This window comes from Sus scrofa, chromosome 1 (genome assembly GCF_054392235.1).
Source record: "Sus scrofa isolate SSC_HxYL_T2T_F1_AM1 chromosome 1, Sscrofa_HxYL_maternal_Yorkshire_Landrace_v2.0, whole genome shotgun sequence".
Taxonomy (NCBI): Eukaryota; Metazoa; Chordata; class Mammalia; order Artiodactyla; family Suidae; genus Sus; species Sus scrofa.
The window spans coordinates 271,711,215-271,731,438 of record NC_139383.1 but is presented as its reverse complement, the minus strand read 5'-3'; the positions used below and the strand labels follow the sequence as shown (position 1 = coordinate 271,731,438).

The following is a 20,224-nucleotide window of genomic DNA, read 5'->3' as shown; positions in this document are numbered from 1 at the left end:
GAGAATATACATAATATGAAATGTGTATTTGTGGCATCCTGTTTGTAAAACACTGCCTAATCAGGACTTGATGAAAATTGTTTCACAAAAAAATTAGAGATCCAAGTCTTTACACTAGTGAAATTTAAGTTAAATATACTTGGGAGCTAAAACTTGTAAGTGTAATTCACCGTCTAGATTATAAAAATGTTTCCTGCTTGCAGACAAGATGAACATTTTGTTAGATTCTTTATTTGGTGTTTTCCTTTAATTCTGAGCATCCTCAAAACTCAGCACTGCTATCACTGAGTCATGACAGTTCCATAGAATGTGATTTTTAGAAATTAATTGTACAGACAAGACTTTTGGTTATTATTGTAATGTTCTCTTGTTCTCTCTTTTCTGGTCAAAAACATTTTTATTTTCAACAGTATCATGCTACACCAACTTACATTTCTTTCTTTTTTTTTTTTGTCTTTTCTAGGGCTGCTCCTGCAGCATATGGAGGTTCCCAGGCTAGGGGTCTACTCGGAGCTGTAGCCACCGGCCTACACCAGAGCCACAGCAATTCGGGATCCAAGCTGCATCTGCAACCTACACCACAGCTCACAGCCATGCCAGATCCTTAACCCACTGAGCAAGGCAAGGGATCAAACCTGCAACCACATGGTTCCTAGTCGGATTTGTTAACTACTTGAGCCACAATGGGAACTCCAAACTTACATTTCCTAAATGAGATCTCAATTCAGTAGTATGTCAGAGCACTAAGAACTACTCACCGCTTGCTGAATACAATTAAAGATGCAGAGTACATAAAACAGAAGGAAGGAGGGGCACTTTCTACAAGGTAGGACGTAATTTTCAAAGAATACACTTTTAAGAAAAACAAAGAGATCCTAATCACCAAAATACACGGCATTATTTTTTATGGTACCTATGTGAAAATGTTTGAAGCTGTCAAGGTAAGTCAGAAGTTTGCAGGAAATGAGCCCATGATAGGTTTCAAACAATGTACATTCTCTTCCATTATGAATTTCCTTCCACGCCAGGGGCATTTCAGTATCTGTAGTTTCTGAAGACATGAAAATGAACTTATAGCAACATCTGTTGTATCCGATGTGCCTTTTCCCAGAAAACCTTGAATTGTGGATGGGTATAAGACCAATGGCCTTAGTGCAAATTCCTACAAACACATCAGCAGGCATTGTAATGGGTACTTTGAAAACAGCGTACATCACCCATGCCACATTCTGGAGATAATAAAGGCCTCACCACTGCAGTAACCTGGGTAATACTTTTCTGGGTACTCACTGAAAGGGACAAATACTTGGCTGTTAGGGTCTCTGTTGGGTGTATCCTGGTGGATAACTCTTCCTAAATAGATGTCTTCAAGGTATTCTTTCAAATTGAGATGGTCTACCAAACTTGGTAGATTGACAAACATCTCTTCATCAACCTTGAGAATGAAAAGGGCATTAGGGCAGAAGGTTACAGCCCACTGCATCATTGTGATCATCTTCAGAGTTTGGTTCTCAGCACTGTCCAAGACATTTCCTTCAATTGTATCATTATTCTTTTGGGACTCTGTCTATCTCTTGCTGGGTAGTTACCAAAACAGGCATCCCCTAAGCAAACAGTGTGAGAATGGGGTGCCCTCGGACACTGGTCACATTACCCCAGGTTTTCCTAATGAGGTCTCGCCTTGTTCCATTTCCTGGGCTACTGAAGATAAGAGTGAGTAAAAATACATCCTCCCCTTTACACACCTCCAAGTGGCTCAGGATATAATATTTAGCAAGGTTACTTCTAATGGGCTTCATGTTCAGTTTTCTTGCCTTAGCCTTAATTTCCAGAACTTTCATATTTACATATGGCACAGCATGCCAAAAATACTCTTCCACAAAATCAGCCCCAAAAAGCAAGGCATGAAATAGAATAATATTAAACAGAATGAAACACGACTTGTGAGTCCGAAGCCTGCAGAATCTCTCCTGAATTAAAGAACACATGTTCATTCAAGCCTTATTTCCATTTCTGTTTTTGTCCCTACTGAACACTACATGTACCTCTTACAGCACTTAGTGGTACACTAAGTTTTTATTACTACTTATTTTTGTTATCTATCTCTACTAGTAGCTCATGGCCCCCTGGACAGCAGGCATTATGCCTCTCCTCCAGTGCTAATTGAGCCCAGTGCTTGGCACAAAGTAGAAACTGAATAAAATGTTAGTTGATTGTTTTGCTTGTTTAGATGAAAGCCTACTTACTACATACTAAGTCACTGTGTTAGACATTGGGGAAGCAAAAAGGAATCGGACTAGACACAAGGATATAAAGTGACAAGTGGCACCATTGTGCTAAAAGCCTACAGGAAAATATATGTTCTTTCTATAATTGACACACTTGGATCCCTTTCTTCAATTACAAAGGTCAAGTGCTGTTTTACAATGTAGCGGTAGCTTTTGTTGGCCACTGCACTGTGGCTACTATCAAACATTTACTATCAAACATTTACATTCTTCTAGTATGACTTTTCAATTTAATCTAATACTGGTCTGTTTTGACTATGTCCCCTAATCCATGTGACATATCTATTAATATGGGCAGATTCCTGTTATCTGCATAGCACCTCTTCAGGGATCTAGGGTGTACCTGTGCCAAGCTTACTCCACCTCATCAAAGACGGAAACTTTCAACTGGAAGAGCATATACAGTATTGCAATATAACAAGAGCCAGGGGACATTAAGGAATCACTATTCACTGGCGCTTCAATCAACAAGACTCCAACAATGACAATTACCTCTTACTGAGCACTTGCTGTGGGCCAGGCACTGTTCTAGGCACTTTTCGTGCCTTAACATGCTTAGCCTTTGTAATATCCCTTTCAGATAGGTTATCTCAAACTTAAGCTGACCATTCAAGCTTTAGTGATTTGCTCAAGATCACTCAGTGGGTAAGGAGGTGAGCTACAGCCATGATTTGAACCCAAATCTGTCACATTTCAAAGCTCACTCTTAACCACTAGAGAATCCTGACTTCCACATTTTAGTCTATTGAATAGGAAAAAAAAAAAAAAAAAAGCAAAACAAACTCCTGCAATTATAATCTGAAATTTCCATTTTCTCAGGTCTGATAATTTACACACAGAAGAAACTTCAGCCTGCTCAAAGCTCATTTCAATAGATATAAAATGCTTCAAAGATTATAAGAAACTTACTTGCATGTTGTCTGTGGACAGTTTCAGGACTTTGGAAATTATTGAGTCCAGATGCCAAAGTATGCCCAAATGCATCTCAGGATTACTCAGTCTAACAGCAACTGAAGTACAATACTTTGTGCTTCAGGCTTTAAGGATAAGGTTTCCTGCCAGTCAACCTAAGCTTTTGTCCCAAAATACTTGCTGGCTTCATAGGAGGGCAAAGGCTGATCATGTTACAGCCAAGTGAATCCAGAACAAAGAATAGAAAGCAAACCTCTTCAAGTGCTTCTAACCTTGTGTACTTCTTGAAACCAACCCCTTGTCTTTATGCTAAGTTCCTGGTGAAATATATGTGAGAGTTGAAAGAAAGGTAAGTTATCCATATCATCTTTCCATAGCATCATCACACAAGCAGTGCTCTCAAGAAACTAAACAGTTGGAGAAATTTCTGCTCCCTGGTATATGCACATGCAACAAATATGTTAAATATTAAGGGATACTTATCCCTAGTGGGTGCATTTTTGTTTTTTATCTACTCAAAGAAACATATGGTGAGGTTTGGTGTATGTCTCATTGGAAAGGATTTTTGCATTCCTAGTATAGGCTATGCAAGAACTTTCCTAAATCCATGTCACCCAACTACCTCTCCTAGGCAACTTTATCTCCAAATGGAAAACAGGGAGTTCCCACTGTGGCTCAGCATGTTATAATCTTGACTGGTATCCATGAGGATGTGGGTTCTATCCCTGGCCTCACTCAGTGGGTTAAGGATCTGGCATTGCCATGAGCTGTGGTGTAGGTTGCAGACACAGCTTGGATCTGGCATTCTGGCACTGCTGTGGCTGTGATGTAGGCCAGTAGCTGCAGCTCCGATCCCCAGCCTGGGAACTTCCATAAGCTGCAGGTGCATAAAAAGCCAAAAAAAGGAAAACAACATGTAGTCTATTTTAGCCTGCGTTGGAGAAACTAAGTATTTGATGTTTGCAATTTTCCTATTGTGTGTGGGGCGGGGGGTGGGGGGTAGATTACTTCAACCACCATTTGACCAGCAAGTTTATTTAAAAAAAAGAAACAACATCCAGCATATTTTAATATTCCTGTCACATAAGCAATTATTCTGAGCATTCTGTTCCTATCCAGGCTATGTTTCATGTTTTTCTTTTTGCATATCAATCTTTTTACCTGCAATCCATAGCAGTTTCTGTAATTAATTGGCTTGGAATAACTAATTACATTTATTTTTTTTTTTTAATTTTTTTTTGTCTTTTTGCCTTTTCTAGGGCCGCTCCCGCGGCATATGGAGGTTCCCAGGCTAGGGGTCTAATCGGAGCTGTAGCCACCGGCCTACGCCAGAGCCACAGCAACGCGGGATCCGAGCCGCGTCTGCAACCTACACCACAGCTCACGGCAACGCCGGATCGTTAACCCGCTGAGCAAGGGCAGGGACCGAACCCGAAACCTCATGGTTCCTAGTCGGATTCGTTAACCACTGCGCCACGACGGGAACTCCACTAATTACATTTAAAGTTGGCTATGTATTCCTCAACAACCATCTTGCAATCTTGGAGATTTTTACAAAGTGGGAATATTTATTCTAAAAAAATTAAAATCAGAGGAAATTTTTTCATATACTAATTTGAACAATTAAATAGGTCTTGTTGGAGTTCCCATCATGGCTCAGCAGTAGCGAACCTGACTAGTAACCATGAGGACATGGGTTCAATCCCTGGCCTCTCTATGGGTTAAGGATCCAGCATTGCTGTGAGCTGTGGTGTAGGTCACAGATGTGGCTCAGATCTGGCATTGCTGTGGCTGTGGTGTAGGCCAGCAGCTACAGCTCCAATTCAACCCCCAGCCTGAGAATTTCCGTATGCCATGGGTGTGGCCCTAAAAAGCAAAGAAAAAAAGATAGGTCTTATATTAAACACAAATTCTATTTTGCAATTTTCATTTATTTAGAGCCATATATTTTGTTCCTGAATCTCCTCAGGGCTTGAACTTAGACAACTTGGATTTTTTGTCCATGAGAGGTTCAAATAATATTGTCTCTGGGGCATTTCTGATCTCAGAGAGATAGCAGTGAGTGATGGCTTGAATCGAGATCTTAATTTTCTGCTCAGGAATTGAAGCTGGGCAGCCTAGAGGAAAACCAGGAATCCTAGCCACTAGACCAGCTAGAGGCTAGAAGTAGAATTGCCCTGATTCTTGCCCCCTGTTGAAAGCAAGAATGTTTCAAGGAGGCAAAGACTATAAAAATAGGTGCAAGCTTTATTATTAGAGTCACAGTAAAACATGTGGGAGAGCACACAGAGAAGCAGTTTATTAAGTCAGAAGCAAAGAATTAATACACACCCTAAAGAGAAGTGCAGGTTCGGACATCCCCTGAGGAGGAGCTCGCCAGAGAGGTGATTTAAATCACTTGTGTAGGACAGTTCTTCTGGGTCTTTGTTTTCCTTTGGCCAATTACCTTGTTTCATTTCTCACACACGACCAGATCCAGGGCCCTCCCTGATATGATGAAGTCCAGAGCAAAGGGTTCTGGGATTATATCAAGACTTACTATGGCCTGACACCCCCTCCCTTTTTGACCCTTAGGAATCTTACTGTGCATGTGCAATTGGGGAGCTCTCCCTGACCCCAGGAGTGATTTGAAGTGGTCATCTTATCTTTCTACTCCTGCAGAACTCAGCTCCGGCAATTAACTTTCTCCTTGAAGTGTCAAAGAGAAATAAGGCCCAATTTACTTGGCCTAACAAGTCCCAGCTGTTCTCAGCCCAGGGGCCCATCTACCTCCTACCTCATTTCCACCCGGAATTTTCAATTTGATGCATCAAACTCCTACCATATTGGGGTTGACCATTCGCTACAAATGCTTAGTTTTCTTGATTACCTTAGCACTGCCTTCTCTTTCATAAAGGTTATCCAATCTGTGTACCCATATTTGGACTCCATACTTGGCTTCCACCACAGAGAGTCAACTTTTTATTTCCCATGTTTCAAGTACCTTAGAAGTACTCAGGATGCGTGGAGCCTTGGCTGTGCCCTCACTAAATGGACTGACTACCTTACTGTCTATATGATATATCTATGCCACGCATTGTTTGATTTTGGACACATCTCTTAACTTCTCCCTCTCTCTCTGTAAAGTTATCATAATAAGGAAAAGTGGCTCAGAGTTTAAGATTAGACTGGATGAAAGACATAAACCCGCTGGACAAACACTCACGTGTACAGCTAAGGCAAGCAAACTAGTCCAGGAGCCACAGGTCGAAGCGGCCTTGCGCAAGCTCCACCTCCCTCTACGCGCCTCCGCCCTCCCGCTTCCCCTTTAAGGCGAGGCCGGAAATGCAGCCGCGTCCGCTGGGCGCCGCGGGAGTAGGGACGCGCGGAGATGACGCAGGCAGCACCGGAAGCCGCTCCCCTGTGAGGCTGCGGACCCCGAACGGCGGCCGCTGGTCCAGGTCTGATATGAGGCGGGGCTGGGGCGGAGAGGGGGTTGTCTAGCTCCCGCGCCTCTGCTGACCTGCCCCGCCTCGGGCTGTTTGTCTTTCTCTCCCTGCAGGCGCCATGGCTGCGGAGCGGACCCGGCCGCTGCGAGGCTCTGGCGGCCCGAGCGCGCCTAGTCGGTGTGAACCCGGCGCGAGGTCCCGGGCCCCGGGGCGCTCGCTCAGGTCAGTGCCGCGCGGAACACGGCTTCGGGAGCTGGGGACCTGGGAGCGACGAACGGATTGAAGGGATCTGGAGTTGATTTAGAGATGGAAGGATTAAGTCTCAGAGTGATTGCCTCTTGGTGCCTCAGTTTCCTTAGCTGCGAACTGAGTTAACAATGATGTCCCAGGGCTGCCATGAGTTTGAAAGATGATGAAGTGTAGATAGGTGGTTTATGAAGTATAGAGCGCTGTACTAATGCGAGGGGCTGCGCCATAATTATGCGTATGTTTTAGAAACAGGTGTGTATGTGAGGTGCTGTTTTCAATAAAGATAACAAGGTTCGTGTTAAGTAATGATGGTAACCGGCGTTTCTTGTAAGCTTACAGTGTGCGGGGCACTGTGCTGTTTTACGTGTGTTATCCTGTTTATCCTGTGAATACCGTTGTAGGTAATGCTGTTCCTGGTTACATTTTACAAGTGAGGAAACAGGGCTTGACATAGGTGAAGTGATTTTTCCAGGATCACCCAGCAACAAGTGGAATTGCAGAGCCCTTATTTTAGAAATACTATTTCTTTCTTAAAAAGCTTTAAAAAATTCCTTTTAAAACTGAAGGTGAATTTAAATAGATCGGATATTCACACGGTTTTAAATTTAAAAAGGGACCCTCACTCCTATTCCTCAGCCCTCCACTTTCCTCTGGAAGCAGCTGGTATTACCAGCTTCTTGAATATTCAAAAGGTGTTTTATATATATGTAGGTTTATTTTGTTAACGTTTTCAAAGCTTCTGTGCTCTTAAACTGCTGGTTATGCTGGATAAGAAAAGAGAGGGAAGGTGAAGCTTCCTCTTGAAGGACAACACATGTCTTGCTTTCACTCTTGATTAGGGAGGCCTGGTCCGGAGGCAGGAGAGATAGGCAAATGTATTCATCCTGTATTGTCAAAAATGTTATATATTTAGTAAGACCTAGGGATAGAGGTTTTGTTTTGTGTTGAGAGGGTGGGGGCTGGGCAAGATGCTTCGCCTGCTCCTTCCTGTGGGGACCCTGGGAAATTCACTCTACTTCCTGGGCCATAAATATCCACATTTGTTAGTTAAGCATAGCTCTGATACCTTACATGAGGTCGTGGATATCAAATGGAGTAATATCTGTGAGTAGTATTTTAGTCTTTTAAGCCAGTACAAATATGAGAGTTGCCTAGGAGAATATAAGGGGTTAACCATTTCCAGGTCTCCCATCTCCCAGTTCAGGAATCTTTTCATCATACCAGCTGTTTCAGAGCTTTGTGCTTGTTAATATTGAGGGCAGAAGGGCAAGTTTAATGTTTAGTCTGAAGTGTGGGGGGGGGGAGACACCATGGAGTGTGGGGAGGTTGGAGAGAAAATGCACCTGGGGGAAATCATAGCCTCAAGTCAATAACTGCCCTTAATTATAAAATTAAACTCCCAGTAAGTTTGAACAATTGAGCTTTCTTTCGTATATTTTAAGCCATTTTAAGAGAAACTTTGTAGTTTATTATAGAGTTGGAAGGGATGTTAGTAAAGCTTTCCTGCCAGGTATTCACAGTAATAACTAACCAAAAGTGCCATTTGAGTGGGACTCTGTACTAAGCATGTCCCTACTCTTGTTTCTGATTCTCATATCCCTCAAGGTGAGCTGGCTTCCATTTTACAGATGATAAAACTGGAGCACAGAAGTTAGTTGAACATGTTCATGAGCGCATAGAAAGTGGCTGAATCAGTGAAAGATTTGACTGAGTCCAAAACAATTTCATTTACCTCGTGTTTTATATCCAGCTGTCTTTGACTGTTCCCAGTAATGGGAAGCTCACCACTCTGGAGGTGGCTCTTCCGTTATTGGAAAGCTCTGATATTTTAAAAGCTCCTCCCTATGTTGAATTGAAATCCCACTTCCTGAGGTTTTCCCCATGGGCCTTGTGTTGTCAGTACATGATATTCCTTGAGGAATATCAGAGACCAGTTTAAACCTGTGACCTTAAGAAAGTTCTCACCAGAGTCAGTTCATTATTTAAAGAAATAAAAACTGATTTTTTAAATAATACATTCTGCCAAGTTAATGGGACCTGCTTTATTTTTTAAAAATGATAATAGAAAAGAGCCTCCCGTAAAGAGTTCTGTAGTTTAACAGACAGTGGCTGTTATTAAAGAAATGGCTGGATTTTTAAAGGTGCTCACTAGAAAACTTGTCCCATAATCTCTGTGGTGTCATGGGCACATTATTTTGGCATGCTGCTTTATGGTGTCTCTTAGTTATTTGGTAATGATGAGAACTTGATATGTTTTTATGGGTATTATGAATTTGCCTTGTGTTTATTTAAATAACACTTCACCTTGCATAAATATAAGCATTTCTACAGTTGGTATTGGCATACTTTTTGTGTGGATGTAGATGTGATAGAGGAACCCCCTGGCCCCTTTTACTGTAAAAAATAATTCCTGGGCAGATGTTTTTGGTTATGTTTTTAATGGGCCAATATTAAGTAGTTGCTGTGACATTTTGTGGCTGTCCACAGAAATTTTTTTTTTTTTGTCTTGCTGCTGTGAATGCTGTTTTTTTTAAAAATAAAACTTTTCCAAAAATATTATAGGTATTAGGTTGGTAGGATTCAGAAAAAGAGGCTTGTTATTTTGTATTACGCTGGTAAAATTGTGATGAACTGATTCTTTTTTGGCAACCAAGTAAAATCCTTAAATTAATAATTCCTACATAGAGTTCATTCATTATTCCAAAAACCAAAACTATTAGACCACAGATGACATGATAGGAAGAGATTCATTTGCTTCTACTGCTTTTTGTTTGATGATCTTTTCACCAGATTTGATATTGGGAAAGGAGTGAAAATTATCACATACCTTAATGTTAACACATTTGGAAGAGGAGACCTGGCTGTTTGTGTAGACCTGATCTAGGTGACATATATCGAAAGGAATTTACCTTCCTCTTCCACATTAATTTGGACCTAAAGTTTTAAAGTTAGTTGTGACTGCTGGGAACCTGTGTGGTCACATTAAAAGGAAAGGTTTTTTGTTTTTGTTTTTGTTTTTTTTACCTTCTTTTAATTAGGGAAATGTTTCAACCTGTGAAAATAGAGGGAGTTTCCATTGTGGCTCAGCAGGTTAAGAGTCTCATTAGTATCCATGAGCATGTGGGTTTGATCCCTGGCCTTGCTCAGTGGGTTAGGGATTCAGCATTTTCTTGAGCTGCAGCATAGGTTGCAGGTGTGTCTTGGACCTGGCATTACTATGGCTGTGGTTTAGGCCTCAGCTGCATCTCTGATTCAACTCATAGCTTGGAAACTTCCATAAGCCTTGGGTGCAGCCCTAAAAAGACAAAACAAAACAAAATATGAAAATAGAATAAAAAAAACCTTTATGTACCCTCAGCACTAATATCTACCAACATGGCCTATCTTGGAAAAGATGGTTTTTACAGATTTGCTTTATTTTTTGTTCTCTTCCCATTAGTTTAGTCCCCATTGTTAAGAATGTGTTGACACCTTGACATACTGTGTATTGCTGGATACTTGTAAAATTTTTTGTTCCAGTTAGCCCTGGAGCAATTTTTGTTTGTGTTTTGTTCCACTAGCCCTAAAAGGAAAGATAGTATAACCAGATAGGCATAGGGCTCCCAGATTTTATCACCATGTGGCAATTCTGGTGGTAATTGGCTTCAGAGGAGCTTGGCTTGGTTGGAAGAGTACTAATATTGAGAGCACTGACTTTCAGTCTGTTCTGTTACTATTTTAATAGCTCCGTTGGCTATAGGCAAATCACTGACCTTCTCTGATCTGCAGCTTCCTCCTCTGTAAAGTGGAGATGATGGCACCTGTTTTAGGTTGTCTTATAAGCATCAGAATTACTAATTTGTCTAATTTGTGCCTCCAGGACCCTCATGGCTTTCGGGGTCACATGAGGTTAAGAGCTGTCACCAGCTCCTATGAGGCTTATGAAAACAGACTTTGTAAGACCAGATAAGGCCTTTGGTAATTCAGGTTCTAACAGGCAGTGTCATAAAGGAAGTGGAAGAACTAGAATATCTGAGCCATATAACTTAGTGCATTTGCTTATTTTTCTTCCCCAGACCTTTTTGCCTGAGCTTCTATTGCAAAAGCCAGTAGTCAGTTTTGTAATTCTGGTAACAGGTTGGGTTGTCCCTAGTATGGTACCTAATGTCTCAGGTTACTGCTCTGAACACTTGCTTTCTGGTTGTCACATCCTGGTGCTTATTTTTGTTACTTTCCACCCAAATAGAGTGATAGAGTGTATTAAGGAAATGATATTATGATTTTGATGGGGATTGTATCATATAGAATACACTGTTTCATAGTGAATACTTTGTAAATCTTTTACTGTGAAGATGCATGTAGCATGTGCTAGACTTCAAAAGTGCAAGTCACACACCAACATAAGTTTCACTGACTTATGTTTTGGAGGACATGATTTGTTAAAGTATGTTTTCTTAAATGTATTTTCTTTTGTGTGCATGGAAACTTTTCAGATAAATACAGTGTATTAACTGTAAAGTTATAATGTAGTAACTAAGCATAAAGTTGTTGCCAAGTTTTTTATACTAATTTGTTAATACTTCATTTGTTAGCAGTCTTGCTTGAACTGTCTTTTTTGAGCAGAACTAATACAATATTTTGATGTGCCACAGGTAAATTTTTCCATAACCTTATGGAGAGAAAGGACTTTGAGACATGGCTTGATAACATTTCTGTTACATTTCTTTCTCTGACGGACTTGCAGAAAAATGAAACTCTGGATCACCTGATTAGTCTGAGTGGGGCAGTCCAGCTCAGGCATCTCTCCAATAACCTGGAGACTCTCCTCAAGCGGGACTTCCTCAAACTCCTTCCCCTGGAGCTCAGTTTTTATTTGTTAAAATGGCTCGATCCTCAGACTTTACTCACATGCTGCCTCGTCTCTAAACAGTGGAATAAGGTCATAAGTGCCTGTACAGAGGTGTGGCAGACTGCCTGTAAAAATTTGGGCTGGCAGATAGATGATTCTGTTCAGGACGCTTTGCACTGGAAGAAGGTTTATTTGAAGGCTATTTTGAGAATGAAGCAACTGGAGGACCATGAAGCCTTTGAGACCTCATCTTTAATTGGACACAGTGCCAGAGTGTATGCACTTTACTACAAAGACGGACTTCTCTGTACAGGTAAGAGAGCCTGGACCCTTTATTTTTTTTTTTAATTTTTGCATTTCATAGGGTGTAATCTTACAAACAGAAAAAAGTACTCATCAGGCTTGGGAATTGTAATTGTTGATTACATGAGCTATCTGTAATAGCATTATTCCCATTTCTGAGTGGTTTGTCCCCCTTTTATCCTCTTTCACTCTGAGAAAACAGTTATTTTTATAAAATTTTATGTGAATAAAACTCCAGATAATCTTCTTTTTTTTTGTCTTTTTGTCTTTTAGGGCTGCACCCATGGCATATGGAGGTTTCCAGGCTAGGGGTCCATTTAGAACCGTAGCTGCTGGCATACACCACAGCAATGCCATATCTGAGCCACAACTGCAACCTATACCGCAGCTTACGGCAACGCCAGATCCTTAACCCACTGATCAAGGCCAGAGAGAGAACCTGCATCCTCATGGACACTTGGGTTCACTAACCGCTGAGCCACGACAGGAACTCCCAGATATTCTTTTAAATGCGATGTGAGTCAGAAAGCTCTAACTACTTTTTACTTCATGATCAAATTGTTTTTTTTTGTTTTGTTTGCTTTTTCTTTTTTTGGCTGCCCCAAGGCACATGGGCCAGGGATCAGGTCTGGACTGCAGTTGTGCTTGCTCCGCAGCTGTGGCAATACCAGATTCCCAACCCACCAGGCCAGGCCAGGGATAGAACCTGTGTCCCAGCACTACAGAGATGCCACCGATCCTGTTGCACCACTGCAGGAACTCCTTTCTTAACGATTGAGATGCTGTATTGCCTTTGAGCTTGGCACTTACTCTATACTGGCAGTTGATTCATTTTCAGAACCACCTCCAAACTTTTTTTTTTTTTTAATGTCTCATTAAACTTTACATTTGAAATACAATAAAGCCTTAGTGGCAGTTCCCATTGTGGCTCAGTGGGTTAAGAACCCAACTAGTATCCATGAGAGTGTGGATTTAATCCCTGGCCTCGCTCAGTGGGTTCAAGGATCCCATGTTGCCGTGAACCACGGTAAAGGTCGCAGATGTGGCTCGGCTCTGGCATGGCTGTGGCTGATATAGGCCTGCAGCTGCAGCTCCGATTCAGTCCCTGGCCTGGGAACTTTCATATGCCACAGACGTGACCCTAAAATGAAAGAAAAAATTTTAATTAAAAAAAAAGTAAAGCCTTAGTTACTTGGTGCAAAAGTGAATGGGATACATTTGCTAAATTCCTTAATTACTTGAATAGTTAATTTCTACAATAACTGTAGACCCAAACCTGCATTTTAAATTTATTCTCCAGGTGGGTCTATATGCTGTGTTAGTTTTAATATTATTAAATTCACCAAGTTTGCATATTGAAAATTATGCTCTATTTATTGAAAATTACTCAAAGTAGTATCCCTGGACTCTTACTACTGAGGAAAGTATTTCTTATAGAATTAAACATGTGTTTGCGTCATCTTGTTACCTAAGAGCTTGTATTTCCACTGTGGTTGAATTGGGAAATTAATTAAGAATTTGGCAGTGAATTTATCATGAATCAGATTAGCCTTTGAGAAGCAATAAAACAGTATTACCGAAAAGATTGATCATAATGCTAAAAATTAATGTACTGTAGATTGAGGTAGTTTATTCTTCTGCTTATTTCTGAAATGGTAAGAAAGGAACCTGTCGTGTTTTATGTTATTCAACAGATATTTATTTATAAAATGCCTACCGTGTGAAAGACTGTTGAGGGCTTGCGTAGTTGAATTAGATCTGTTCTTTCCTCAAAGAACATACACACTGGGATCAGGAAGTTAACCTGATTAAGTAGAAGTCTCTGTAGGAACTTTGGCTAATCCTAAAACACTGAAGTGGGTAGCTGCTGTTCCACTATAGTAAATTATTGGGATTCGGGCTCAGAGTTATATCAGATCTGACTTTTCAAGAGAAACTAGATTTTTGTGAAATAACCTGATTTTTTTTTAAAGTATTCGTTTTGGGGAGTTCCTGTCATGCACAGCAGAAGTGAATCCGACTAGTATACCTGAAGATTCCAGTTCAATCCCTGGCCTCACTCAGTGGGTTAAGGATCTGACATTGCCATGAGCTGTGGTGTAGGTCACAGATGCGGCTCAGATCCCTGTATTGCTGTGGCTGTGGTGTAGTTCAGCAGCTGCAGTTGGAATTCAGCCTCTAGCCTGGGAACTTCCATATGCCAGGGGTGCGGCCCTACAAAGCAAAATAAGTTAAAGTATTCTTTTTTATGTATTATTCAAATTTTTTAAATGTTGTGGTTGGGTCATATTTAACCTATTAAGTGGTTGTGTTGTGACCTCTGGCTTATAGTTGAATAAGAAAAACAAGAGTGATGAAGAAGTATGATCAGGAGTTCCTGTCATGGCTCAGCAGTTAACAAACCCAACTAGTATCCATGAGGATGCAGATTCAATCCCTGGCCTCGCTCAGTGGGTTAAGGATCCGGCGTTGTGGTGAGCTGTGGTTGTAGGTCGAAGACTGCTTGGATCCCAAGTTGTAGCTGTGGTGTAGGCCAGCAGCTACAGCTCTGATTCAACCCCTTGCCTGGGAATTTCCATATGCTGTGGGTGCCGCCCTAAAAAGACAAAAATAAATAAAGTCAATGATAGAACACTGTTAGCCAACTATAATGGAAAAAATAAAAATCATTTTAAAAAGTATGATCAAATGATATATTTAACTAAACTTATTATGGTGAGCTTTTCACAATATATACAAATATTAAATCATTACATTGTACACCTGGAATTAATGTATTACGTGTCAGTCATACCTCAAAAGAGAGCAGCAACAACAAAAAAATGATGAAGTTGATTGTGTGAGAAATATAAAATTATATAGTTGTTCAGAGGAAGGAATGATTTCGTCCCCTTGGGCAGTAGATGTTGGGTCTTGAAGATTGTATAGATTTTGGAGGGTTGAGATACATAGTTATGGATTTCCAATAGAAAGACCAGCATTTGAAAGGCGTGGAAAGGGCCAAACCATGGAGCATGAAGGAAGAAAATAAAATCCATTTTAGCTAAAATTTTAAAATATAAGTAGGGGCTCTAAGAGACTCTTAGAATTTGATCTGAAGAAATAGACTTGGGCTATGTTTTTGTAAGCCTGGAATGCCAGGAACACGTGTTTGAACCGTTTGCTATAAAATGAAAGATATCTGAGTAGACAAAGAACAAGGTTCAGAGCTTTCTGTTTCACATAAACGAGTGTTTCTAATTTCCATCAGACCCAAGTTGTCTTTTTTTAGGGCCGCACCTTTGGCTTATGGAAGTTCCCAGGCTAGGGGTTGAATTGGAGCTGCAGCTGTTGGCCTACACCACAGCAGTGTCACATCTGAGCTGCATCTGTGACCTATGCCACAGCTCACAGCAACACGGGATCCTTAACACACTGAATGGTTAAGGATGCCAGGGATTGTACCTGCATCCTCATGGATACTAGTTGAGTTCTTAACCTGCTGAGCCGCAATGGGAACTCCCAGGTCTTTTTTTTTTTTTTTTTTTTTTAATTATTTTGCAATATTCTGCTATCTCGACATAAAATTCATGTAAATAACTTATCTGTACATACACATTTAAAAAAATCAATATACTAGGGGGTCCCAATATACTAGGGGGTCCCACTGTGGCACAGTGGATTAAGAATCTGACTGCACTGACCTGGATTGCTTCAGAGGTGCTGGTTTGATTCCCGGCCTGGCATAGTGGCTTAAAGGGTCCTGTGTTGGAGCTGCTTGTATTCAGTCCCTGGCCCAAGAACTTTCATATGCCAAGGGTATGGTCATTAAAAAAAAAAAAAAAAAAAAAAATCAACATAATACCCAAACTCTGATCCAGAGTAGAAATGGGAGGACTGTAATTTAAAATAATACACATTGAACACACAGTGCTCGAACATGGCTGTGCTAGAAGGCATTAAAGCAGTCAGATGTGTACTGTCATTGTGAACACGACAGCTGTGAATGCAGAATGTTTTAATTGTGTCACAGCTACCATCCATGATACAATCTTTTCAAAAGTGAAAAACTCTTAGCAAAGTTCCCAGAAAAGTACATCTTTCCTCAGTTTTTTCTAGTAGTTAACGCTCATAGAAAATTCAGTATACAGTTAAACTGCAAATATGCTTTGTAAAACAGATTTTAGACTCAGTCAGATAAGCTTTTCACCTACAGATAGCTGACAGAAACTTCAAGAATGTGATGCCGAATACAAAACAGTTATTTTTGTGCACTGCAAACATTGCAGGATATCCAGCATTTGTGGCCTCTGCCCAGTAGATGCCAGTAATGTTCCCTCCATTGTGACAATGAAACCACCCTACAAATTTCTAAAATACTTCCCCTAAGAGATGATACTAATTTTATTGATACTCTTTGACATAGATCCAGAGCTTCCAAATTAAAGTGTTAGCCTGTTGCAGTTTAGATGAGCTTAAAGAGATAGAGGTTTTGGATAGTAAGGGTAGAGATTTTTTAAAGGAGCAGTTGAATGGAAGAGCAGTTATTCAAGTAGAATTGACAGGATTTGGCAATGAGTAGGGTATGTGGTGAGGAATAGGGAGATTTCAGAAATGGCTGAAGGTTTTTAGTTGTGTGTACACCTGCAAAGATAGTAGTACTAGTGACAAGAATAGAAAATGCAAGAGTAAATTCAAGAGAGTAGATGGAGTTCAATGAATTCAATAGAAAGTGAAGGAGTAAATTCAAGAGAGTAGATGGAATTCAGTGAATTCATTTGGAAGTGTAAACAGAGATTCCCATAGTATCTGGAAATGCTGGATGAGAGCTCTGGAGAGTGAGTGCTCCAGGCTAGTGAGAATGATTTACGAGTTAGTCACATTATAGCTGTGGCTGTGAATGAAATTTTAGAAGGAGATGGAGAGAGGAAAAAGAATAGCACAGGGTGAATCCTTTGAGAGTGTACTCAGAGAAAGGGGAAAAATAAAGACCAGTGAAGAGGGTTTCAAGAAGGAGAATCAAAGTTGCCTGTTTTAAGAGTCACTGGTAAATGTTTATTCAGTTGGTTAGCAGAGTCAAATGCTTCAGAGAGGTGGTCTGAGAATTGAGATCTGATTCTGCCAGTTAAATATTTAAACTTAGTTTGATAAGATAGCTTACACTATTTGGGTTACAGCTCACTTTTCTGCTTACCTTTGTTACATCTGTAACTTTTATATCAAAGCTTGTTTTTACCCTGTTTTCTGAATTGAGAGGGCTCTTTTCTCCCCCTTTCAGGTAATGAAAAATGGTCTGCATTTATTTAGTCCCCTTTCACTTTCCTTTTAGGCTGTGTCATCAGTAACCTCTTTGAAAACATGTTGCGTGGGTCAGGACAGCAAATGAGAGTCCATAGGGAAGGTTACCACAAAGCCAAAAAGGAGCAGAGAATAATGGCTCCTACAGGCTCAGCAGTTAACAGTAGACTTCTACCTCTATCAAATGGAACACAACTCAACTTTATTGTTACCTGATTTTTTTTTTTTTTTTTTTTTAGGATGTAAAATGGAATGGCCCATTGTTTTCTTGTGTAAACTAGTTCAAATAATTAGTTTAGTTAATCCCCCCCCTTTAAAATCAAATCGTGATAAAATGTAGATAACATAAGAGTTACATTTTAACCATTTTAAGTCCACAGTTCAGTGCCATTAAGCACATTTACATTGTTGTGCAGCAATGACCACTATCTATCCCCAGAACGTTTTGTATCTTCCCAGACTCAAACTGTAGTCATTAAGCACTGACACCTTATTCCCTCATCCCCGCAGCTCCTGGCAACCATCATTCTCCTTGCTCTCTCTGAACTTCACTACTCTAGGTACCTCCTGGGTGGAATCTTACAGTGTTTATTCTTTTGTGACTTAGTTCACTTAGGGTAAGGTCTCCACGATTCCTCTATGCTGTAGCCTGTGTCAGAATTTCCTTTCTTTTGGGGGCTGAAAAAGAATCTGTTGTATGTGTGTACCACATTTTGTTTATCCTCTCTCCTAGTTTTTAACTAGCTTTCCCGCTTCCAGTCTTGCCCCTCTTGAGACCATTTTCCATGACGCAGCCATAGTGATCTTTCAGAAATGTAGATAGATAAGGTCATAACCATCCTCCAGACCCAGTTCTCCAGCCTGACCTTGCCAGCCATTTCCCAGTCACACTCAACTGTTACCAGTGGCCATGTTTTAGGCAATGTATTTTGACAAGTATTGTAAATAATTACTAGACAGTTTTTAGAAATCCATGTAGTTCTTTATGAGTTGACCTCAATGACTGTTGGCATATAGTTATGTAATATATAGAGATACTTAGTAGGTATTTTAGTAGTTCTATTCCAGGGATTGGCAAACTGAACTGCAGGGGCCAGATCTAGCAGAGTAGGGTAATGGCCACAGAGACTGTGTGGCTCAAACAGATAATATAGTTAGCTAGTTTTATAGAAAAGTTTGGCTGAGCTCTGGCATATACTGTTTTTTTGGTTGTGACAAAGGTGCTGATTAATTCATTCATCCTTTAGATTTCAAGTAGTTAAAAGTTTGGAGTTTAAGCTGTGAAATTCTTTCTTCAACAGTCCTACACCAAAGCCTGGCTTAAAAACAATTAAGAGTGTAGTTGTGGAGCCAGACATGTCATCTCCATAGGCGTGTTTGCAGAACACCTCGATGTCGAGGAACACAATTGTAGACTCAGTGGGGCTTCATGAGATGTTCTTTCCTCTTATCCCCTCATTGTATTTGCCGTGGGCTTTTGTACTGCCTACCACTTACTGTACTGAATTATTATTGCTTGTTTAGCCTTTATGTCTTCCTAGGTAGACAGAATACCATAAGAGCAGGAGCCCTGCCTGACCCAGAAGTTCTCTAAGCATAGGTTGAGTGAAGGGATAGATGAATGAAGCAGTGAAACCCCAGTTGAACACTGGCAATAAATAAACAAAGCACAGATAGAACCTAAAATTTCTTTTCCTGCTTTAGCTTCCTAGAAATATAGTCACAAAATGCTAACTGGATCAAAAAGCTGAGAGCACCTTAAAGATTATCTAGACCTGTGCTGTCTAGTTTGATAGCCACTTGCCACATTTGGCTTTTGAGCACCTGTGGTATTAACTAGTTCGGGCTGAGATGTGAACTAGAAAGTACTCACTGGATTTTGAAGACTTAAAATGTAAACTATTTCATTAATTTTTTATATTGATTGTATGTTAGATGATAATATTTTTGGCATATTAAGTTAAAATTATTAAATCATTTTCCCTTTTTTTTGTACTTTTAAAAGTAGATAACAAAAATTTTAATTGCGCCTGTGGGCTGCCTTATATTTCTAGTGGATAGTATTGTTCTAGGCCATTGGTTCTTGGTGCTTTGCTGATGTATTAGAATCACCTGGCAAGCTTTTACACTTACTGGCTCCTACCTCAGGTGTTGTAAGTTAGAATCTTGGATGATAGAGCCCTGCGCCTGTGTTTTGATGAAGCTCCCCAGGTGATTCTGATGCTTCAGATACTCATTGAGAACCCTTAGCCAGGTCCTACCTTTCATTTTATAGAGAGGAAACTGAGTCCCTAAATAGTAAAATGACAACAAATATCGTCTTCATTTCAGTATGCTCTCATAGGGTTTGTTTGCCTGAGTTGAAATTAGTGCTCTGCCTCTTTCAGAAGTGATAGATATTTTTCCATTGTCTGACTCAGTGGCTCTTGATCAGCCCTTAATGTGGAAATATGGCTGGCTTTATTTAGTCATTTAAGCTTTTCGAAAACTCATCAGTTGGTACTTTTCTGGAATGTCGTATCCTTTTTAGAGAGTCTACATTTATTGTATCTTCAAAATGGCCTTTCTTTGTCAATTTTCTTTTTCTTTTTTAAAGTTTTACTGAAGTGTGGTTGATTTGCAATGTTGTGATAAATTCTTTGCCAGTTCTTTTTCTTTTATAAAAGTGAATTGTGAGCCACGAGTTAATCATTAGGATTTTAAATGTGATTAAGGCAGAAAATCCTGAATTGTCACCATAATCAGTATAATATTTTCATCAGAGGCAGAAATAAAACCTACTTTTTTCTCTACAGAATCTTAAGAGGTTTTACAGGCTCTTTACTGAGTTGTTGTGAATGTCTGGGGATAATTTGTGTCCAGTTTTCTTTGAAGTTCCTTCACATGTTTCAAGATGAATCAAAAAATTAGTAGTTAGCGTTTGCAGAAGTTAACCAGTG

At 40.2% G+C, this 20,224-nt stretch overlaps 2 protein-coding genes across 6 annotated transcripts in view; one reads left to right on the top strand and one right to left on the bottom strand.

The window, feature by feature from the left end:
• Window positions 1-740: 740 nt before the first annotated feature.
• Window positions 741-2,113, bottom strand: B3GALT9 (beta-1,3-galactosyltransferase 9). The gene is given in 3 exon segments (XM_084994305.1): window positions 741-1,234; window positions 1,237-1,565; window positions 1,567-2,113. Coding segments are annotated over 3 exon segments (1,116 nt in total). The 5' UTR covers window positions 1,995-2,113; the 3' UTR covers window positions 741-875.
• Window positions 2,114-6,588: 4,475 nt separating this feature from the next.
• FBXW2 (F-box and WD repeat domain containing 2) overlaps window positions 6,589-20,224 on the top strand; it is a 32,398-nt gene continuing 18,762 nt past the window's right edge. For 2 of the 5 annotated variants that reach the window (XM_084994264.1, XM_084994248.1), the window contains exons 1-3: window positions 6,589-6,640; window positions 6,742-6,850; window positions 11,601-12,018. In XM_084994264.1, coding sequence (XP_084850390.1) covers window positions 11,916-12,018 — 103 coding nt within the window. In that variant the 5' untranslated portion in view covers window positions 6,589-6,640; window positions 6,742-6,850; window positions 11,601-11,915. Of the gene's footprint in view, window positions 6,641-6,741; window positions 6,851-11,508; window positions 12,019-13,125; window positions 14,483-20,224 lie in introns of those variants that run through there. The other 3 variants (XM_084994244.1, XM_084994236.1, XM_084994259.1) reach the window with 2 other exon arrangements.